The 24,502-nt window shown below is 43.2% G+C and overlaps 1 protein-coding gene across 24 annotated transcripts in view; it reads right to left on the reverse strand.

The window, feature by feature from the left end:
• Positions 1-24,502, reverse strand: part of TNS1 (tensin 1) — a 404,124-nt gene that overhangs the window by 51,170 nt on the left and 328,452 nt on the right. For 13 of the 24 annotated variants that reach the window (XM_072985269.2, XM_020805067.3, XM_020805057.3 and 10 more), the window contains 2 exons: positions 22,593-24,341; positions 12,760-12,846 (listed from right to left, as the gene is read on the reverse strand). In XM_072985269.2, coding sequence (XP_072841370.2) covers positions 12,760-12,846; positions 22,593-24,341 — 1,836 coding nt within the window. The remainder of the gene's footprint in view (positions 1-12,759; positions 12,847-22,592; positions 24,342-24,502) is intronic. The other 11 variants (XM_020805096.3, XM_020805086.3, XM_078380947.1 and 8 more) reach the window with 1 other exon arrangement.

Raw genomic sequence — 24,502 nt, forward strand, 5'->3', positions numbered from 1 at the left:
ACCAACTCCTGAGGTAACTGGTTCCACTGTCTTAATAACATCCATTACAACTGAGTCATAATAATTACACGTAAGGTCCTCTATACTGAGTTATCGTACTTTCAGACAAAGCTAGGTGTATTTCCTTATGACCAATCACACAAAAAAGTAAGCTAATCTGCAAACTGCAGGAGGTCTGAAAAGTTCTCTTACTGTGACAGATATCTTCACTTAAGGAATTTTGTCTCCTATTAAAAGCAACTGTGTGTTGTCAAATCAATTTGATTTATGGCAACCCTTTTCAGCATTTTCTAGGTAGAGAGTACTCAGGTTTACCATTCCCTTCTTCTTGGGGCATGCTGGGACTGTGCAGCTTGCCTAAGGCCACACAGGCTGGCTCTTCTGGGAAGCACAGTGGGGAACTGAACTCCCAACCTTTGGCTCCAGAACTAGATGCGTAACTCACTGAGCTATCTAGTTTGGTTCAAAAACACTATTAACAGTTTGCCATTGTTTAACACTTTCTTCAATTTTAAGAGACAAGAGGGGAAGTTCCCAGATCAGCACTTTCCATACACTAGATTTCTAAGTGTAGGAATACAATATTACTGAGCTTAATATTGTACTCTTTTCAGGTTGTCAATTCAAGCAGTCAAACAGCCAACACAGAGAACCACTGTTCTAAATGGTGTGCTGTAAAGGTGCTGCTTTCTTGCAGTCTGCGGGTGATCTTGGTGTATCACAATATGTACTGTATATTCATATCAAATTTGTTAGTTTTTTTCTGTCCATACTCTCCCATTACTACCTTAAGTCTGTTATGTATATTTATCCTATTGCAACTAACAAAATTTCATGAATGAGACAGACAATCCAGAAGTCACAAATCTCTGCAAGTTTTCTCCTCTAGTGTGAGAAAAGACAACAGATCCTTTCCTCCCTCCTTTGACTTTTCTGCCATTTGTACAAAATATTTCTGTGCCAAACTGATGTATTTTTCCTTTATGAAGCAAAGAACAACCACAACAAGCACAGAAGGACTAGATGAGGCATCACATGATGTGCACAACCCATCCGATGCTTCCACGTCTAAAAATCCAGGCAACAAAGGGATACTGTACTTTGTGCAAAGCTCTGCTTTAGAATTTGAGCAGAAATCAGTCTTGATTATGTGAAAACTTTTGTGAAGAAAAAACATCTCACCATATGGCATGTGAGGTTCTCATTTAGTGAAAATTTATATACACATGCCCTTTCTATAATGAGATCTTTTATTTGAATGCACGCATGACAATGAAAGTTCTGAAAGCCATCTGCTGCATTGGCTTTTGTTAATACGGAGAGCTGCTGCCTGGGAACAGCACCTGCAACACTTCAAATGCACCCCACAGCTGTGTAATAAACTGTAGGGCAGGGAACACATGAGGCCAAAACCAAGCAAGAGACATCCAACTGTCTTCAGTTCTGTGGGGATACAACAGTACAATGCCTAGATGCCTTTGCAGATACTATCAGCCAATGAGAAAGTTCTCACTACCCCACTCCTTAAATCTAGTAGATACAATCTTCAGAGATGCTAAGCTTTGGCACATTCAAACTTCAGTTAGGGAAAAGAGCCAGGAGTTTGGAACACACTCCATTTTACCTATTTGTCTTTGTTAATATAAATAGCAATGAATTTGCCCTTCAGGCCTTTCACCTCTGAGGTAGATTTGAATGGGGTGAGGCATTAAAGTTCTTGGATTCAAGGAACGATACCTTTAGGAGGCACCCTTAAAAACGTTTCTGAAGAAAGTTTGTGGGATTTTTGAGCTGCTTTTGAGCCCCTTGGCAAATCTGGATCTCTCCTGGATTAGTGACAGCTATGCCATTTTCTCAGCTGCAAAGAGTTTTGCCTTTTACACAGCTGAGAGAAAGCAAAAAAAAAAAAAAAGTATGATGGTGATGGTGGTAGGGAGAAATGAGAACACATAAGATTTTTGGCCAGTGCTCCAAAATTCTTGACACATAAGCCAACTTATTAGCCAGAGGAAAGAGGAGGGAACCTGGCTCCATGGTGACAAAAGCAAGCAAAAAGTTTAAAATCCATAACAAAGGAAAATCCAATGCCTAAAAGAGAGCAGAGCTCAAACTCCTACATTCATTCAGTAAAGAAGCACCATATTTTTCTTTAAAAGGGGACAGATAACTCAATGGTAGAACAGAGTTTACTTTTTTTAAAATACACACATACACATATTTGGGGCTGCAACTCCCAACAGCCATGATTGTTTAGGGATTCTGGGATCTGTAGTCCACAAAGGTAACATTTTTCAAACACTGCAGATGAGCGCAAGGGCAGTAGCTTGATTGGTTTGACATCTTTTTAAAAGCTTTCCTGAACATTTTTTTCAAAAAAGTCTTTAGTTTCACCAATAAAATTTAATTTATGGTCTTATTTCAGTGAACTAATAAGGTGCGCTGATTTCTTTTTCTCATGAGGTCTAATCCCAAGAACATCCCAGGATTTCTGCTACAAAACCACAGATCTAGAAGAGATCCAAGAAGGAGCATCGCTATATGGATCCAGATCAATTTCACTGCTTCCCTGACCTGCGCCATCTTATTTGAAGTTCCGTATGGAAGCAAAGAGTAATGCACTGGCAGAGAAAACGCCTGTTCTGTTTATATTCACATCATCCTACACCCACAAGAGAGAAACAGGATGGAATCTGGCTTTGTTTCTAAACCATTGAGTCCTAGTTTCACAGCTGCTGCCACAAGCCTGAAGGTCAATATGAGCCTTTAGCAAATTTTTACCTCTTTTTTTCCCTGATTCCTGAATGATAATTAACTCAAAGTTAAACCAAAGACACCAACTTTCGGTTCCCGGGGTCCTTGAAGGAAGGCATGGCTCTGTTTTGGGAGGTGGCAAAAATCAGAATGATTCCGCTAACATTTTCAAGGAAAAAGAAAAAAGCTTGGAGAGAAGCCATGGCCCTTCTGAGGCAACGCATTCCACTCCACGCCCCCGCCAGGAGAGCGCTGCCATTGTGCCCTTTGCGTTGCTGCCACAGGCACATTTCAAATGCCTCCTGCCCTAGAAATCCTTCTGGGGTCCTTTTCCTATGCTAGGCTTTGTTCCCCTCTTCCCTTTAAAGCAGAGACGGGTGGGGAGGAAAGAACGGAGCCAGTGTTTCAGTGCCAAGAATGGCCGGGCCTTGGCTCAGGAGAAATGGCCTCGCTGGCATTATGGAGAATGAGTGGGGGAAAGGCAGGCCCTCACAAAGTGCCAGTTCATGAATTACACCTCTGGCTCTCTCGCTCTCTCCTTTCTGTGCTGTATTTATTAGGAACATTCCTGTCCTGCTCTTTGGATTCCAGCTTGGTGGCAAGGCCATCGGTTTCTGTAACCTTCAGCCTGGTCCTTCCGCTGGACAGCAGGGGGTAGGGACCGGGGCAGAACCCATAGCACAAAGCAAAAGCAGCAGCTCAGGATGACCGTTTCAAAGTGGCTAATGGTACCCACCACATGCTGGAGTGTGCTACCCGGTGCGTGGAAACTTTATTTATTTTTAATGTTAACTCCCAGAGTCCCAGAACAGGTACACTTATTGCTAGCTTGTGACATACTGACAGGAAGAGTCTGGAAGCCACAATCCAAAAAGTACATGTTCCAAGCTGGGGCCCTGTTTACCAAAGCCAAGCTAGACATGTCGGGGCAGTTATATATATAAAGCACAGACAGATGAAGCTTTGAAAAAAATGAAATATTGCTTACAGGTGCAGGGATTTAAAACATTTCTCCTCTTCTTTCAGGTCTATAGTTCTCTCTATCTATATCACCCGAAGTGCTTTGCTCAGTTTTGACAACAGAAGTGGAGTGAGCTGGGCAAATATGGCTCAGTGCAATGGACCTCCTGGGATACAGGACTTGTTTTCCTTATTGAAAACCACAGATTCAATCTCTGATATTTCTGTTTTTTTTAAAAAAGGATTAGGTAAGCAATTACAGAAAGATCTCTGCCCGAGAGCCTGGAAAAGCTGCTGTAAATGGTCCAATGTGCTAAATGGTCCAATGTGAGCACAGGGAGACAAACTGGGGAAACAGGGGCGCTGTTTCACTCCCCTCTTCTGTGAACATCATGCCACAAACACAATAATTACACTAACTCTGGGTTCAGCATCATGGAGGCCTTTACATGGAGACCACTGCCAAAATTTGTCGAGCCTCCTGACCTTGCTGTTGCTGGATCTTTGCTGCCTGTTGACCTGCCTTCTTCTGCTCAAGCAGTGGCAGAAGAGAGGAGAACAAAGGAAAGCAACTTCTGCGTGCTTAATCCTTTCCCTCTTGAGGGGATGTGGCATGGACAGGCAGCCACAAACACACTCTATCTGGGTGGGTATCCTTGAGTAGGAGGGGGCTCCTGTAAGAGCCTCTTGCCCAAGGGCTCCTCAGCTGCCACTTGTTCCACCCTCTGTTTTAGATGTGAACAGGGAAGGCACGTATGAGGAAAAATGCATCTGCTGTGCTCAGTCATGTCTAAATCAGCCAAACTTTGGAGAGAAATACAGATGAACAAAGCCGCAGGAGCCTGCTTTTGCAAGGAATGGATGTTAGCACAAGAAACATAAATGTGATTAATACTGTTTGGATTAGGAAGCTCTTATAAACAGATGTTGAAAAGCTAGATATGAATTCTGTGAGCAAATAAATACTTTAGCTTTTTAGGTATACACTGCAAATTAAGTACCTTCCTGCTCTGGAAAAAAAGTTAATTAGAATTAGAATTTATGCATATTAGCACATTCAGCATCCTATTAAAATGTACATAAGTTTGAACAAATTAATCTATACAGACAGAGGAAGCATAACCTGTTGATGTACAGGGATAAGTAACCATGCATGTACAGCACTTCAGGATTAGATCAAGGGTGACTGTACACATGGAAATCACCAGATGGGCAATACCGTTATCAGATTGATTATACTGTATTCTCTGCAGCCAAAGATGGAGAAGCGCTATACAGAAAGCAAAAACAAGACCTGGAGTTGATTGTGGCTCTGATCATCAGTTTCTCCATAGCAAAATTCAAGCTTAAACTGAAGAGAGTAGGAAAAACCACTGGACTAGTCAAGTATAATATAAACCAAATCCTTTATGAATACACAGTGGAAGTGAAGAAGAGATTTAAGGAACTCAATTTGGTGGACAGAGTGCCTGAAGAACTTTGGATAGAGGCTTGTAACATTGTACTGCAGGCAGTGACAAAAACTATCCCAAAGAAAAGCAAATGCAAGAAAGCAAAGTGGCTATCCAATAAGGCATTACAAATACAGTGGACCCTTGACTTACAGACGGCTTGACTTACAGACTTTTTGAGTTACAGACTTCTCTGGCTGCAAAATTTAGGTTTGACTTGCAGACTGAGATTTGACTTACAGACCAGAAAAAAACCAAAATGGAACAAAAACGGCCTGTTACGGGATTAATCGGTTTTCAATGCACTGTAGGTCAATGGAGACTTGACTTACAGACTTTTTGACTTGAGAACCGCCTTCCAATACGGATTAAGTTCTCAAGTCAAGACCCCACTATAGCAGAGAAGGGAAGGGAAACAAAGTGCAAAGGAGATAGGAAAAGTTACAGAAAATTGAATGCAGACTTCCAAAGAATATCAAGGAGAGACAAGAGGCCCTTCTTAAATGAACAATGCAAAGAAATAGAGAAAAATAATAGAAAGGGAAAAAACAAATATCTGTTCAAGAAAATTGGAGATATTAAAGGAACCTTTTGTGCAACGATGGACATGATAAAGGACAAAAATGGTAGGGACCTAACAGAAGCAGAAGACATCAAGAAGAGGTGGCAAGAATACACTGAGGAATTATATTAGAAAGATTTTGACGTCCCTGAAAACCCAGATAGTGTGGTTGCTGACCTTGAGCCAGACATCCTGAAGAGTGAAGTCAAGTGGGCCTTAGAGAGCTTGTCTAACAACAAGGCCAGTGGAGGTGATGGCAATCCAATGGAACTATTTAAAATCTTAAAAGATGACGCTGTTAAGGTGCTACATTTAATATGCCAGCAAGTTTGGAAAACTCAACAGTGGCCAGAGGACTGGAAAATATCAGTCTACATCCCAATCCCAAAGAAAGGCAGTGCCAAAGAATGCTCCAACTACTGTACAATTGCATTCATTTCACACGCTAGCAGGGTTATGCTCAAAATCCTACAAGGTAGGCTTCAGCAGTATGTGGACCGAGAACTCCCAGAAGTACAAGCTGGATTTTGAAGGGGCAGAGGAACTAGAGACCAAATTGCTAACATGCACTGGATTCTGGAAAAAGCCAGAGAGTTCCAGAAAAATATTTACTTCTGCTTCATTGACTATGCAAAAGCCTTTGACTATGTGGACCAAACTATGGCAAGTATTTAAAGAAATGGGAGTGCCTGATCACCTTATCTATCTCCTGAAAAACCTATACGTGGGACAGGAAGCAACAGTTAGAACTGGATATGGAACAACTGATTGGTTCAAAATTGGGAAAGGAGTACATCAAGGCTGTATATTGTCCCCTGGGTTGTTTAACTTATATGCAGAATACATAATGCGAAAGGCCGGACCGGAGGAATCCCAAGCCGGAATTAAGATTGCTGGAAGAAATATCAACAACCTCAGATATGCAAATGATACCACTCTGATGGCAGAAAGTAAGGAGGAATTAAGGAACCTTGTAATGAGGGTGAAAGAGGAGAGTGCAAAAAACGGTCTGAAGCTCAACATCAAAAAAAAACGAAGATCATGGCCACAGGCTCCATCACCTCCTGGCAAATCAAAAAGGAAGATATGGAGGCAGCCACAAATTTTACCTTCTTGGGCTCCATGATCACTGCAGATGGTGACCGCAGCCACGAAATTAAAAGCAACCTGCTTCTTGGGAGGAAAGTGATGACAAACCTTGACAGCATCTTAAAAAGCAGAGACATCACCTTGCCAACAAAAGTCAGAATAATCAAAGCTATGGTTGTTCCTGTAATGATGTACGGAAGTGAGAGCTGGACCTTAAAGAAAGCTGACGGCCAAAGAATTGGTGCTTTTGAATTGTGGTGCTGGAGGAGACTCTTGAGAGTCCCCTGGACTGCAAAGAGAACAAACCTATCCATTTTGAAGGAAATCAACCCTGAGTGCTCACTGGAAGGACAGATCCTGAAGCTGAGGCTCCATTACTTTGGCCACCTTATGAGAAGAGAAGACTCCCTGGAAAAGACCCTGATATTGGGAAAGTGTGAAGGCAAGAGGAGAAGGGGACGACAGAGGATGAGATGGTTGGACAGTGTCATCGGAGCGACCAACATGAATTTAACCCAACTCCGGGAGGCAGTGGAAGACAGGAGGGCCTGTCAGGCTCCGTTCCATGGGGTCACAAAGAGTCAGACACAACTAAACGGCTAAACAACAACAACTGAACATTCACTCTGTCTCTAATAGCTATCAGCTAGGGTTCCCCCTCCAATTACATTTATGTATCATATCCTACCTTTCCCCCAAAGAGCTCAAGACACATGGTCCTTCATCCACTTTTATACCCTTACAACATCCCTGTGAGGCAGAACAGGCTGAGATAGTAATGTATCCAAAGACATCCAATAATTTTCATGGCTGAGTATCAGTATGACTTTGGGGTTTTCATAGTCGAATACTTTGAACCACTTGCTCCCTTCCCCAACTGTTTCTGGGAAACCAACAAGTAGGGTTAGAAAGGAGTGGCGTTTCCACTCAGCAACTAGTATTTAGAGGTATATGACTTCTAAACAGGAAAGTTCCCTTTGTGGCTAATATTTCTCATGACTAACTATAATTATAGATTTCAGAATTCAAACTAATTCATTTTTTCAGTGTATATCTTTCTCTTCATATATTTAAAAAGCACTTTTTTATCCTGTAAGTGAGACTATGGAATTATTCTAACAGCAGCTCCTTTGTTCTCAAAAGACAACAACAGCAATTGCATGCCATCAAATTGGTCACGCCGATAGAGGGACCAGAGGGATCCAATCATCGTGGCGGGGCTTTGGCAACTTGCCCGGATTAACGCGTGACGTCAGGTGGCCGGACGCAAGGACGGCTAAGGGGCGTGGGCAGGTCAGAGGGCATTTAAAGGGGGTCCCCCCCTTTGTTCTTCAGCAGCCATTGCTGAACTGGCAACCCACCCGCCCGCCCTATTTACTAGTGTGAGATTAGCTGGTCGCCCTATTGGGGGCCGGATAGGAATTTTTGACCCGCCACCCAATTGGCCAATGGAGGCGGGGATTTTTCGCCTATCCCACACTGGACTAGGAGCGTTGGCCTAACGAAGGTAGTAGCATTTGGTCACACAGGGCGGGTAGTGCAGATTCAAAGGTACTGGATATTGTTTTATGGGGTAGTGGCAACAAATTCCAGCGCATCTGGACCAGTAGCATGCCCGGGTAGGCAACCGTGGTGCTGGAAGGTAAAGATGCGCTGGGGACGCTACCAGACCCGCGAAAGGTACAGAGAGAACAAAGGGGTCCGGGGAAATTCGGAGACCGTCAGTTATTCCATGTTGATAATGAAGGGAATAACTGAGGCCTGAGCCCAGCCTTGCAGCTGGGCAAGAGCCAACCTATTACCCAGTGAGAATTTGAATCCGCACTACAGCAGGACCCCCCTTTTTCCTCAGAGGATTAGCATGTTCATGGAATACGAATGAATATTAATAAAGTGTGGCCCATGTTTAACCCATATACCTGGTCTCGTGTGGTTATTCCGGGATAAGTTGGCAATGATTCTGAGTTATGGTGTCCTTTTCCAGGGTTTTCTAGATGGAGAAACTGAACTGTTACAGTATTTCTAACAAACAAGAACAGAGGAGCCTACTTCACAAGCTCATACTTGCATAGATAGGGACCATTCTTTCCTTATTATATTTTTGTGTCCAGATTAATGTAAATGAAATTAATATGTCCATTACGTGATTTAACTGTGAATTGTTAATATTTATCTTGGGATTTGTCTGTTCTATGAATGGCTTTGAGCACAAGCTGTTATGGAAAAACATAGTACAGAAATAGATGACATGTGACTTAATATAATTAAAGTAATATTAAGGGTCCGTTCTGAGAACCTTCATTTGAATAAACTATTGCTTCTCTCAGGGCTTACCACTGTGTCAGATCTGGGTCCAATTTTCTGCTCCCTAGGCTACATGGACACCAAAACCTGAAAATAACAAAGATGGAAAATACCAGAAATTTGCTTCTGGTCTTAAAGAATTGTATTTAAAGTGGTATATGGTGCAGGAGGATTTTGCAACCTATTTAAAAGATTCACCACAGCTCCTAAATTCTTCCAGAAAAAGTAACATATTATTTTTCTTTGGGAGGGTTTCGTAGGTAGGTAGGTAGGTAGGTAGGTAGGTAGGTAGGTAGGTAGCTAGCTAGCTAGCTAGCTAGCTAGCTAGCTAGCTAGCTAGCTAGCTAGCTAGCTAGGGTGGATGGATGGATGGAAGGAAGGAAGGAAGGAAGGAAGGAAGGAAGGAAGGAAGGAAGGAAGGAAGGAAGGAAGGTTTGCCACCCTCTGGTTTACCAAGCTGCATATACTTAAACATTTCAGCTGCCTGTGAGAGCTAGAATACAAAACTGTGGTGGGATCTCTGCTCACACACTTAGTTCAGACTCCTCTAGAAACAGGTTTTAGAAGACAAGACAGAAGCACTGAATCAGGTGCATTTTAAAAGGCAGGAAAAAGGAAGGGTGAGGAGCAAATGAATACTTTACTCAATAGAGTTAGACCATGGTTTTTCCAACTAGAAATTGTACCTCCTGTGCTTCCTGTAAGCATAAACCCAGCCATAATTTCCCGCATTGCAAAGGGCTGGACAAGATGATCCCTAGAATTACCTTCCACTCTACAGCTCTATGATCCTATGTCTCATGGGCGATATTCCTCCAGAATTAGGAAGCTCCCTCATTTTAATTAACCTAACCAACCAAATAAACAAAAACACCCCATTATGGCCTCACTGGTAAACGTACCTTCCTCCTGCTGTTCTATAAAATCTTTTGAAATTTTCAAAATTCTTTCAAAATTGAGTGTACAGCAGCTAGCAACCTAGCATCCACAATCATAATCTTAACGGCAAAAGGTTGGAGTCTCACAGGGGTATAACCAACTTTATCTTGATGTTGTTTTCTCCATGAACAACTGAAAATATATTCACAGAGAGGGAATTCATACAACCACTGGGTTTTTTTTTGTAATTCTTTTTAAAAGGATGGCAGCATAGCACTGTGAGCATTTAGATCTCAGGCCACTGCACCAGACCTTCTTAAAAACAGTCAGATATTCTATGGTAAGAAAAAAGGAGGAAGTAAAACTGGGAAAACATGGGAGGGTTACAAATGAATGGTGATGCTTGTGTGGATTCCTACCCTGAATTCTATTTGACGGGGGTGGGGGGTGGGAAAGAACCATAGCAATTCCACAGCATATGCTACATCTAGAAGCTAAACTTGGGCAGATCCAAGTTCAGCTTTTTACTAGAAATGCAACTACACTACACGCTTGTAGCACTTTGCACTTTAACTGTAATTGCTCCATCCATGGAATCTCAGAGAGTCAGAGACAGAGAGAGAGATCGGATCCCTAGGGGGAGAGAAAAGGGTGAATAGAGAGGAGACACTTAATCTGAATCTACTCAGAAGGAAGTCCTTCTGAATTCAGTGGGACTTATTTCCAGATAGATATATATGATACTGTAGCTTAAACCTCCCAATGATTTATTCCATTGGAAACTAGGGCAGGTTGTGTGCTGTTAAACCTCTGTTTCTAAAAGTCAAGAAATTCAGTCTTTCAAAAAAAAAAATCTGGTTTATGAATGTTGTCAGATTTTTCCTTGCTTAGTGTCTGCAAATGAGCAGAAGAGGGGATCATGCAGACCAACTTGACTGCTGACATTGGTGTCATCAACATTCATGCTCGCCTTTGCTATGTAAAGCTATGGTGCGGATATTCTGATCCTACAGGGGAGGATCCCTGGGGCACTCTACACATATATCCAGAAGCAGACTATAATTCCATTAGTATATACTAATGTACCAAGTAATCAAGCATACAATCCTAGAGGGAATTCCACAGTCTGTAGCAGAAAGGGAAGGCAGAAGTGAAAGACAGTTTCTAAATCAGTGAAAGAAAGCTCTTATGACACTTTTCATGAGTCCAAATTCCAAACCTGTTGGGAAAGATGTGGATGAATTCGGAAGAAGCATGTACTCTGTACTGGAGGCAAATGGCACAGAAGAAACAACAAACCACAACAGCTGCTGTTAGAATGACAACAACACATACTTTCTTTTTGAGATACAATTATGACAATGCATGAACAATGATTTCAGAAACATTTCTAAGACCAGAGAGAAAATAGTGGTCAAGCTTTTATACTGAACATTCTACACCAATGAAAGAGACAAAATGCAAACATTATGCTGACTATCATGATACAGGTGTTTTTTTTTAAGTGCTCTTCTCTGAAAAACCTCTGGCTCAGTGTCCTCCTGTTCCATAAATATCATTCCTGTCATGTGACCCTATGGAACAACCACGATTTTGAGATCCATGGGTAGGTTCCTTTGTTCAGAGCAACCTGATGAGTAAACCCAGGAATGTACACACCCACTTGCTTGCTCCCTCTGCTAGCCATGCAGCACTGGAAACCCCTGTCCTCCTGATGCCAGTCAGTGCTGCCAGGCACAGTGGAAAGATCTGAAGTAAAACATACATCCCGAGCGATATTTGTACAGCACACACACAGCCCCTTAAATAAATCACATTGTGTGGCCAAGCTCTACCACACGTGACCAGCCTGGTTCCTGGACTTTACTCCCAGCCCTCCCTTCCAAGCCTCTTCCACCCCACCACATGCAACTCTTCCCTCAGACGTTTGTGGTGACACTGACACAACACCAACAATATAGCAGCAGTGAGTGTGCTGTGCACTGAGGTTACAAAGCCACCACCGCCACCCCACCCTGCCATCTTCTTGCAAGTGATTTCTGGTCACACATCACAAATGGACACCACACACAGCAAATGAATCCACCAAAGAGCTCATTAGACACACTTCAAAGGGGAACAAGGGTGAGAGGGGAAAGCACAACAGATGATAAAAAGAGCTTAGAGTTAGAGCAGGGCTGTATTTAGAGTCAAATCCTGAGAGGGACAAAGTTTTAGTCCAGACAGCTCTTAGACATTTTTATAGAGCAGAACAGACCACTGTCCTGGGGGGGTGGGCAGGAAGGAGTGAGTACTATCTGAGGAAAACAAAATAAAAAGTAATATACTTTTCTTCTTCTGCAAATTTGGGGCCACCCAGAACTTTGAAAAGTTACTTTTTGGACTCATATCAAACCAAACCCAAAACAAAAGGCAAAAACGTGGTGGCTCCTTAAAGACTAACCAGTGTATTTTAATGTAAATTAACATATTTAAGTTTTGGACTTTAATTGCCAAATCCCCTGTGAGTGTTATATTTGCCCCTGCCCCCAAAATTACTTGTTCTATATCCTGGACACACACACACACACCAGTGTTTTGATGGTGTCATTTTGGAAATGACTCTAAATAGCATTATCGTTCTGCTCCCACAATGTGAGACGAAGCCCCACCTCTTTGCTCTGGTGTCCATGCAATAGAACAGCAAGGGAACTGGTGTCCATGCAGGAGATGTAAGGCAAGGGAAAGCAGGGGTAAAGGAGGAAAAGCAGCAACAGAACAAACCGGAAAAGGAGAAGGATCGTTGTCGGTGAAGAGGAGGAGGGGGGCTTTTTATGCTCTTCCGGATGTCCCGGAGTTTGGCGTTGTATTCTGACAGGGGGAGACGGAGGTAGGGTGGGTAGGAGTAGAGGAGCAGCAGGAGAAGGTCAACCAAGGATGAAACAAAGTCCATCACGGAGGGTGAGAGAGAACAGTCAGAGACAGAATAAACATCACAAGGGACAAAGGAGAAAAGAGGGAAAACACAAGAAAAAAAAATATTAGTTGGAATTGATTTAGATCAAAGAGTGTCTTCTCTAATTTGCGGATTGAAAACTGAGGGCCAGAGACAGTACAGGGCAAAAATTTGGTTCATATGAGTATCCAATCTATGAGAGGAGAACCACACCACTTACTGGTGTGAAAAACCATCTAAGCAGGCTTTTCTTTCTTTCACTCTACCCCCATCAACTAATCTAATCCCTTAGATTAGATATGAGTATCTAATTCTTCTTGAATTCAAAGGAAGTCAAACATTTTGAACCTCTAACTACCAGAAGAATGTGATCAAGGGAACCAAAACCCTGAGGACAAGGTTTGGAGTCAGAGGTGGCCATCACTGGGTGACTGCTAAAGCCACCCACTGATCTCCGGAGTTTCTTGCCCCTGTTCTTCCTCCATGCTATTGGTGGGCATGGGGAAGAAAAAGCAACCTGCGTATGCCTTGTCTTCCCTTGCTGGGAAGTGCTGCAGTCTGGGCTTAGAGAAGCAGGGCAAGTAAATGGGCTGCTGTACCAGTGGCAAGCAAGGTCTACAGAAGTGTTCTTGTTCAAGGAGCTGACCCTGTTGTTGTACACAAACAAATACAAACTTGGTCCTATGGAAAGATGGTACTGCAACCATCCATATCTGTAACATTTTCAGAAGTGTAACTAGCATAGTGAAATCTATACTACATTAAAGAGGCAGGAATTTTCTTGAATTTGTTCTGAACCAAAGTCTCATGTTGACTCTCTTTCTCGCCATTGTCCTGTCTGTTCTTGCACTCCTGGAGCGAACTTTTTAATTTTCTTTTTCTAATGAATATATGCCATTGTAACTATGCACCCATTTTTCGTAACCACTCATACTTATAGCTGACTAATATGCAGCCACTTTTTAAAGTACCTTTCTGTTCCTGCATAAATCGTCATTACAGGATGCTTTTTGGGTGATTATCTGTCAGTTGTGCTTGTTATAGAGGAATATACACTAACATGTGACAATATACCAGGACAGGTTTATGTGGACAACAATGTATAATACAGTTACCATCCCACAGTTCTTTCAGAGAAAAGTTCATGATCAAAATGTTCTGTGATGCTGATGATTTTTTTTAAGTGAGAAATTCCTTTCTCTGCATTAAGTCACACTTTTGACTTTTTGAGCAGTGGATAAAGAGATTCTTGTTGCTGCCTTGTTTAAATTTCATATACAACACTTTTAATACAAAGAATTTCTTTTCAAAATATCCCCACCAATCATTTCAACAATTTTTTTTTCTACACAGGACTGAGACTACTTACCTGGGAAGAAATCCCACTAAACTCAAAAGGACTCATGTCATCCATAGAAATGTCATGTATGTCAGCGACATGTCTTATGTACAGTATTTGTTTTTACAGAGCATCTTGGGGCTTTTATCCCCAAGCAACAGCAATTTTTGAAACAGCATCCTCCCTGATTAATAAGGCTTCCTACTCCTACTTTTAAAGACTCAATTCAAAACCAACATATGGGTGTAATCACACAGGGAAATAGACTGCAATTTGGACTGCTTCTGGAGCGGCCTGGGGCGATATATTTCCTGGTTATCACATGATGCACGGGGGATGGGGGGAGTGTTCCAGCTCAACCTTGATCCGTCCCTTTTTGGTCCAGCTGGAGGGCTTCTACTTTTCAAGGCTAGGCTGGAGTGATTCCCCAGCTGATAGAAGGATTACTTCAAGGGGGGGGTCACTCCTTTTAAAGTGACCCTATCCAGTACAATTGGGCACATGCCTTTCCAGCCATCTGATTGCACCCATACTCTACTTGATGATCTTAATCAACTATGAACAGAGAGTGGCATTCAGTTTTTTTTCAGATGGAGCCAAAGGATGTACTTTTAGCTCACAGTCAGGAACATGACAAGAGCCTTGCTCTTGTACTGGAATTCGCTCTAAGAGGGGGCAACCATATACATATGGTCGCATCTCTGACTCAGCTGGATCAAGGCTCCCACTTAAATGCCCAGGGCCCTGATGCCAGGCAGGATTTGCAATAAGTGAAGATGTGCATGTCTGCGCAGTTAGTTAGCTCTTTTGGGAAGTGAATCTTGCCCAAGCTTTTGCCTTAATCATTATACCACTGCTCCCCACCCTGCTGCAAAGGAAATCTGAGTTCTCATGACAGCAAGAACCAGAGAGGATGATGATCTGTGAAATTCCACACATACTCGCCTTGGAACAAACAGGCAATTTATAGTAGCCTGCATTGTAAATAACATGTTTGGCTTCTATTCCCTTCCCGCCTGTTCTGGACAGATCCCATCCCTCTGACTCTCATTTTCATCCTTCTCCAGCACCTGCCAGATCTCTTGCTTCACTCTTTGCTCTGTGATCACAGGGCACCTAATACTAACTTTGATGCTTAGGATAGCCAATTTCTGCATTCACGAAGGGGACAAGTTCTTTCCCCCCCCCCTCAGAATTTCAGAACAAACAACATCCCTGAGATTAATAGCCCACATACAATCTCAGAAAGAAGGTTCTCATAACACTCACAAAGCTTATGATACCTATGCTATGGGTAGGAAATTGTGCACAAGCTTTTTCCTCTGGTTCTGATATGTTACTCCTTCACAAGTAGAAGTGTATGCCAAAAATCAGAAACAACGCTCAGCAGATTGCTGCATGCAGCACAATAATGGCTGATACTGCCATATTCTGTATCTCTGTTTTGACTTTATTTATCTTGCAGTCCTGTGCAGAGTTAATTTGCTATATTATGTTATGTAGCTCTTCCTTTTCGTGATATGTGGAATTTTGGGAAATGACCAATTTAGTAACCTGTATGGACTTGAGTGTGGTGTAGTGGGTAGAATGATGAACTACGACTCTGGAGACCAAGGTTCAAATCCCCACTGACCCATGGAAACTAACTGAGGGAGAGCAACTGGTGAAACCACTCCTTAAATATCTCACTTACCTTGAAAGCCTTATTAGGGTTGCTACCAGTCAGTTCCAACTTGGTGGCACAGAACAGCAACAACAACAACAGACTGGGATAGCTCCTACTTCAGGGTACCAAGTTCGGTGCTCTTATAACATCTTGTCACCTTTAACTATTGCACTCATACCAGGGAACCACACAATTTACTTGGACGAAAAGCCATTTAAGCAAGCATTTTCTTTCTTTCATCCCCATCCCATCAACTATGGTTTAATAGTCTTTCCAGAGTATTGTGATCTAATTCCAGTAAGCATTCTCAGTTTCTGCTACTCCCTTCTACTAAACTGTTTTCTCTTCATCCATAGCTTGCTTACTGCCTTTGGGGGTCTGGTGATAGTCAATCAGGAAGAAATTCAAGGTAATCAGTATCTCAGAGGGAAGGGCTAAATATTTCGTGTTATTCCAATATCTCTAGATTATAAATGTCTGTCTTTGTTTCTGTGTGTCCATATTTGTGGAGCATGCACACATGTAGAATCAGTTGTGGAGTAGCCCTTGTACAGGTGTACTGGCAAATATAAAAGACATGCTCACACAATATGACATTGTAAATAAACATAGATGTTTTCTTCATGGCAACAAGCAGAAGAAGAAAAAACTGTCCCCTTATCACTCTCGCCACAGTTCTTGGTCCTCATCTGAACTTGAGCTGATGATATTTATGTATGGCTGCTAAATGTCTAGCACATTTCATTTGAGAAGTGGCTCCTTTTAGATCCAGCTGAAGTCTTTTCCAGTTTTACACATGCAACCTCCTAGGGTATCTTATCCACAATGCCTTGTTCTGACTCCTAGGAGCAAGTCATTTGAGTTCTGGCCTCCTATAAAGAGCTGCACATCAGCCATTTTATTGAGAGCAGTAATGGAGGCACCATTCCCTACCTCTTGCACGCCACTACCTACAGAGGGTGTGTGACTATGCCTCATAAGGGGCCTGGCCTTGAATGGAAGACAGCCAGAGTAGAGGAGTGTAATGAGTTGTGTTTTGGTGGGCCAGAAAGGATGTGCACTTTTAGATAGGAATGCGCACGCAGAGAAAAACCAATAATTGTTATTTGGGTATGAGAATACTGTCTCAAAGCATGGAAAAGTTACTTTCTGGATTACATAATATAGGACACACACACAGAGAGAGTGTGTTGTTGTGCCACCTTCTACACTGACAGATTTATTTCAGTGTGAGTTTTCAGAGATCAAGCTCCTCAGACACATAATGCCTAAGAGTTGGGCAGTTCCTCAAGACACATGGACTATTGTTCTGATCTGGCAAGGATATCCTTACATTCTCATGTTCAAACCAGGGCTTGCTATTTTGTTTTGGTTTTTCTGCATCAGTTGGAAGCCATCACCTTTCCTTTGGCAGGTATCATGATCATCTAATACATGCATGATCATCCGTGTGTGCTACAGTAACTCAGCTTCCAGCTCAGCTTTCCATTTCAGACTCCTCTTTATCCCAGAATTAAGTTGCTTTCCCTCGAACAAATGCTCTTCATGCTTGTGGCCTGGAACTGACCTGGAGAGCACCCAGCACCTGAGGCTGGCATTTCGAGTCTGGATTAGACCCAAGGAATTTCTGAGGAGCTCTGCAATTAAAAACGCTGCTGTAAAATTATCAGCCCAGGGATTGCTGGTGACTAGATGGCATGCTAGATGCAGTTAACACCGTATTCTTTAAACAGCTATATAGCCTTCATGGAACATCTCACTGATTTAAGCCCTAAAACTGATACATTTGGAAAGTGTGTCCTTTATAATACAAGCCTGGCCAACCTCAATCAATTATGTGGCCTTTGGAGAGAAGTAGGGCGTTCAAGGGAATTATTACCCTTTAATTGAATGATTAGTTTATACTATCTAAAAGAGAGGTCACTTTTCTATAAATCAGAAGGAGATCTTCAAAGTAACCAGGCCTATCATGTATATATGTGTATTCTTCATAATTCTACAGCGTGTGGAACTTAGAACCTACAATGGAAATTCAGTCTTCTAGAATCTTGTGTTTTGCTTCGTTTTTTCTTTCTGCTTTTTAAAAAGAGTTTCTGAGCTTGGCTTATAGGCTTCAGGGTCTCCAAGAAACGTTTCAAAAAGGTTAAGTAATGGAGCAAAATCAGATGCCTCATGGGGGCTCAGTGTTTGGTGTTCTATATATGTATTTTCTTTTTAAGGAAGGAAATCAACCCTAAGTGCTCACTGGAAGGACACATCCTGAAGCTGAGGCTCCAATACTTTGGCCATCTCATGAGAAGAGAAGACTCCTTGGAAAAGACCCTGATGTTGGGAAAGTGTGAAGGCAAGAGGAGAAGGGGACGACAGAGGATGATATGGTTGGACAGTGTCACTGAAGCAAACAACATGAATTTGACCCAACTCTGGGAGGCAGTGGAAGATAGGAGGGCCTGGCGTGCTCTGGTCCATGGGGTCACAAAGAGTCAGACACGACTTAAGGACTAAACAACAACAAAAAAGATTACTTAAAGTTATAATCTTTGATTTTTAACTTTATAATGATGTGTTTTAGAGATATATTATCTGCCTTTTGCTTTTTAAATATGCCTTAAGCTATAACTTCCTGAATTTTTAGAATGTATTGATATTAGAGTTCTTATTGATTTTTTTTCTGTTCTTGATATATTCTTGGCTTAAGTATGTCTACAACCTAAGTTTAGTTTTCATATTTTTAAGCACTTGTGCCTACAGTTTCCCATAGCTGTAAGGCTTTTAAATGTTCTCAACTCTTGGGACTTTATTTGTGTGTTTGTGGAACACAGAAATAATGTAGATAAATAGTGCTTGTAGAATTAGACAAGCTGATGTTGTCTGGAATTATTGCAACAATGAATTGATTTATATTTAGATAGATGAATTTTGATAAAATTGAAAATGACTGGTTTCATTTTGGAATTAACCTTTTTTTTGGGGGGGGGGGATACCAGCTCTGATGTACGTATGTTTTAGGATAAATGTAAAAAATTTCCATGTAGAAAAAAAATCACAAACTGATACAGAAATGGCAAAGAACAAATTTAAGACTGGGAAAAGTAGAAACTGAAAGGAGCAAAGGTTGATGGATTCATTCCACATTAATGAAAGATGTTGCCAGATAAAGTGATTTAGGATTCCATCTACATCTGTAGCAACAGTTCCTTTCTTCTACCTACTGCTTCGATGCCATCCTCTCTTCTTTCTTGCCTGGGGCTATTGCCTGGGTCGCCAGGAAAGGCCTTCAGTTGTGAACAAGTTACAACACTACACACAAAACTAATTGTGCAACCTAAACCAATTGAAGAAAATGTCCAGAGCTTGTTCCGAGTGAATTTTAATTTTCTTCGTTCTAAGAACATGGAGTCTTGCCCAAGACTTCCAGTGCTGTGGGCCTCAAAGGAAACCATGAAAGAAACACCCAAGGCTATGGAATATTGTACTTTTGTGGGTGTGGTGGACATTTCCGCCCTGAATCAACAACTTGCAGGAGAGACATTAAAGCTCTTGTGCTGCTCACTCAGTGAGCATAAAATCAAGTCAAAGCCCTGTCTTGTTTTACAGCAGGCTCTTTAGCAATTGCTGAGCCATTGAGTCCTCAGCATAAACTTCTCCATCAACATCATATTGAATGCCTTCATGCCAAATACAGTACCAGCAGTGACAAATTTATTTATTTTATTGTTATTTATTTAAAATAGGACATGTTGGTTTTCACCTGGGTTAATATACAGATGTAGAAGAAGGGAGATCACATCCAACTTATGGCAACCCTATGAATGAGCAATCTCCAAAATGCCTTGTCCACAACAGCTGTCTTGCAAACTCAAGACTGTGGCTTCCTTTAGAGAGTCTAGGAGGATGCCTCTAAACCTAGCAAGGTGGCTCCAGTTGCTTCAGAGCAGGAATGACTCCCCTACGAGAAAAAGGGCAGGCTTCTGTGACTAGACAGACAATTTGTCCCAGGCTGGATCAGGCTAAACAGGATCACACTGGGGTGCAATATGCCATTTGGGGAGATCCTTTTGTCCACACTGAGTGGTTTGGGGGCAGAAAGCTACATCATACTTCATGCTATCCTGTTAAGCCCATTCGTCTCCTTAAAAGGGAAATGGGGGGATCTCCTTCCATGTGCCCCCTATCTCCCCCTTTGGGGGGATTGGGGAAAGCTCTTTTTTTTTTTAAAGGAAGTGGCATGCTGCTGAATTGGCCAAAGGGAGCAAAAAATGAAAGAAAAAAGAAAGGCTAGCCCTTCACATCTTCTTCAATGGGAGAAAGCTGGATTTTTTTTTTAAAAAAATTGACATGTATTAATAAATGGCCTGCATAGTTGGCATCCCCACTATGGGAGATCTGCTTTGGTTTGATACCCACAACTGCGCATAAGAATACCATAATAATAACCTTAAAACTGCAGAACTGGATGGGACTCTGTGGACCATCAAGTCCAGCCCCATCAAGGAGGCAGAGTGGGGAATTGAACTCCCAGTCTCTGGCTTCACAGCCACTGAGCTATCCAGAAGTTTGTCCTCGAATGGGACCAAAATGGAGCAAATCTACTTGCACTAAAAAGACAGTAATCCCTATCAGGGACCCCCCAAAAAATGCAGGTAGACATGGATAAGGATACAGACGATTTGTGATTACCAGAACATTGTGTGGTCACTGGACAATGGATGGAACCAGTTTGGATCACTCTAAAAGTGATCCAAACTGCAGAATAAAGTGCCATTTGATTACACCCTAAGAAGGTCAGGAAAAGATTTGTAGTGATCACTATTAATTCATATTACACAGAGATTACAACTCTGTTCAGATGGTGATAAATGCATAGCAGGAAGGAAGTTCTCGTGCCACCCTCTGCCTGTTGCTGCCTCCATGCAGTCTGAAGACAAGACAGGCTGTACACTCTCTGCATGATCAGGAACTCAGCTTTTTCAGGGTCCCCAGTTGCACACACAAAAAGTTTCATTTGTGGAAAAGGTTTTCATCCTTAAACAGGCCTTCTCATTGTAGAAACAGCAACAGGCAGGAGGGAAGGGCAAGGCTACAATTCTCTCTATGCCCAAATAGTCACATTGATCTTTTTCTGAATACTGGAACAGGGATTCCATGTTAAAAACAGTTGCAGAATGTCACTCTCCAAATGTTGCTAGGTGACAACACTGTTACATTGGGTAAGGTAAAGGTAAGGTTGCCCTTGACAAATTGTCCAGTTGTGTCCGACTCTAGGGGGCGGTGCTCATCCCCATTTCCAAGCCATAGAGCCAGCGTTTGTCCATAGACAGTTTTCCATGGTCATGTGGCCAGCGCGACTAGACACGGAATGCTGTTACCTTCCCACTAAGGTGGGACCTATTTATCTATTCGCATTTGCATGCTTTTGAACTGCTAGGTTGATGGGAGCTGGGACAAGCAACGGGAGCTCCCTCCATTGTGTGGATTCAATCTTACGACTGTTGGTCTTCCGACCTTGCAGCACAGAGGCTTCTGTGGTTTAACCCGCAGCACCACCACATCCCTGTTACACTGGGTAGGGCTGCACTATAGCCCAACAATGCCCAGAGAGCCACATGTTCTCCATCCCCTCCATGTGTAGAACATGGATAGCTAGGATGTAGCTGGGATGCCACAAGTAGCAAGGATTTTTAGTAATTCTGAATGGGAAGGGGGCTCCTAGCCACAGCTCGTAAAGTTACTTTTAAAATTAACTAATTGCAATTATATTTCCGAGTATTCTGACACATTAGCAACTTATGACTATATCTATCCTTCATACTATCATGTCCTTTATTCTACACTTTCCTCATCCTTTGTCCTAAAGCTAATCTAGCCTTACAGCTATCCATTACAGCTAATCTTTATATAAAAGTAGCTCTGAATACAGGACAAAAGCACCCTCCCAAATACCATGCCCTACAGATGCTTTGGATTCCAAGATCTATCAGCCACAGCCAACATGAATTTTGGGATCTGTAGTCCAAACCCTCTGGAGGGTGCCAAGTTTGGGGAAGGCTGCGAAACAGTCAGGATTATGTACCTGTCTGCTCCTCAAACACTTTGTGATTTAAGACGGCACCTTTATCAAAACAGCCAACTGTCCAAAAACTTGAAACACTTACAATCACATCCGCATACATGTAGTTTATATTTGCTCATATGACTGGAATGGCACCTCCATGATGTACTTAGAACTACCACAGCTGCTTCTTTTCTAGCCACACCAGTTAACACATCTTCCCCCCCCGCCCCCTGTTTTCTGAAGCTATCTCCTTTCTGCTACTCATCTAATGAAGATTGTAAGGTCTTTGAGGATTACCCACGGACTCATGTGTTGTTTCTATGGTATAGCTCATTCCATGGAAAACCTGGATGTGTGTAACACTGGACTATTTGTTGTGTGTGACAATGGGGCATTCGGTGCATCAACAAGTATCACACCCTCTCCTTCTCTGGGAAGAGTTCAGTTGACCCACCCCATCTGGACTAGGTGACACGAGCAAAACCAAATTCCTGAAGCAACACAAAAGAAGTCTTATTCTCCAAAGACATAGAAGGGGGATGGGGAAAAAACCAGACACCTCTATCCGGTTCTCATAAAAACACAGACTAAGATTTCCTACCTGCTATCCTCTGGGCCACCAAACCTTCCAGGTGCAGAGGTTCTTCCCCTGAAAGCCGGGCAGGTTCTTCATGACTCTCTGCACCCTTTCCTGGCACCTGGGCTTGAATCGTCATCCCAGGGGATGGGGGAGAGGTCAGGAGGGGATGCTGCCCTTCCATGAGCTTGTACGCCATTGCATGAGGTCTGGGAGAGGTAGGAGGGCTTCCTGCACTCTGACCATAACCTTTGGTTTGTGTGACAGCTGGCTGTTGGTTCTGATAGCCATAGGGTGAGTGGGCCTCTCTGTGATCCTGGGCTGTGAACTCTGGCTCTCCAACATTGTGAAGAAACAGTCTTGTGGGATGAGCTTTGGGTGCTGGTTCAGGCAGTGGGGACACAGCGGTGCCTACAGAGTTGTGCAAAGGGCTCCCTAAAATGGGACCAAAAGCATTGGTAGACTTTGGTTGCACCACTTGAGGGCCAGCCACAGGCTGGGCAGACATGGAAAGCGCCACCGGGTGTGGCTTGTCTTCTCTGGAGGCCACTGGGACGCTCTGGGATTTGTGCATTACCGAGGCAGAGGGATCCAGGTCAAGCATGAGCATGTTGAGAGCTTCAATTGACTGCTCTATCTCTTTCTGGGAGGCCACTCTAGGAAATTCAGGGATGCTGATGCTTTGAGAGGCAGCTGTTTGTGAAGGACTGGGCTGAGGGCTTGCACTGGAAATGCTGGGGCTTTTGCTGTCTTGGGCACCATCTTGCTGACGAGATGGCGGCCTGCTACCTCCTGTTTGCTGCTGCCAAGAATTAAGTCCTCTCTGGACAGCTTCTCGGCTACTTGTGCTCCGGGCTGGTGCCTGAGGGAGTTGAGGCGTCTCAGCAGTAGCCGTGGGGAAGGACTGTGAGCGGTATATGCCATTTGGGTCATAGCCATAGGGGTACTGCTGGCTGGAAGCTGGTGGCTGGGGTTGAAGCCAGGCAGGAGTGGGGAAGCCATGCTGATAGTAGTCAGCCAAATTGTCTTGGGCAGACACAGAAGGCCGGATGTGGCCATATGGATCCTGGGGATGACGCCCCATCATGCTCCGCAAGGTGTTCTGATTATTGTAAGGATAGCCACCATTGATGACAGTCTCTGAATCATGCAGCTTGTCTATACCATTGAAGTTGGATGAACCGTTGGGCAAGGAAGAGAGGCTTTCCATCCGGGGCGCCTCATGGTAGCCCATGTCACTAGTGTTTGTGGTACCATCAAAAGATGAGAGGGTACCCAGGCTACCCACGCTGTGCCCATCCTGGTTGGGTAACTCATCGTCCAATATGTCAGTCTCCCTCTCTGCCACCAAGCTAGCAGCCTCCCCATTGACATGCACCTGAGCAGGGACTATGTGGCGCCCAGATGCAGGAGAGGAAACCACGGCGCCCACGCTGGGGTTGTGGTTATGCATGGCACCTTCGTTTTCCAAGCCAAAGCCACTGAGCAAGCTCTCCAGCTCCCGCTTCTCTTCAGGAGTCAGTATAGGATTGCTCCCTCCACTACTGCCGGGGATTGCAGGTGCTGCCTGCTCATCCGTCTTGTCTGTCTTGGTGGAAGCAGTGGAGTTGCCCGAGTCACTGCTGACTGAGAGCGTGTGCTCAATATGGTTGGCAGCAGCCGAGAGAGCAATACGGTTGGTGTTCACAGTGCCAGTGCTGCCGTGGAGTGAGTCTTTCTTCTTCACCTTGGCATAGAGGCTGCCATCCAGTGGCCCTTGGGTGTGTCCAACCTCTGCATGGAAGGGGGAAAAAAAAGGAAGAGTGGGTTGGGACAAAGACAGAGAGGGAGAGAGAGAGAGTGAGAGAGTCAATAGTTTTTATTTTGCCCTACAAAGCCACAAAAGATTAATGCTCCAATTAAGTCAGCAATGCCAGTCATTAGCTATACTGAGA

The sequence above is a fragment of the Pogona vitticeps genome, chromosome 1, assembly GCF_051106095.1.
Source record: "Pogona vitticeps strain Pit_001003342236 chromosome 1, PviZW2.1, whole genome shotgun sequence".
Taxonomy (NCBI): domain Eukaryota; kingdom Metazoa; phylum Chordata; class Lepidosauria; order Squamata; family Agamidae; genus Pogona; species Pogona vitticeps.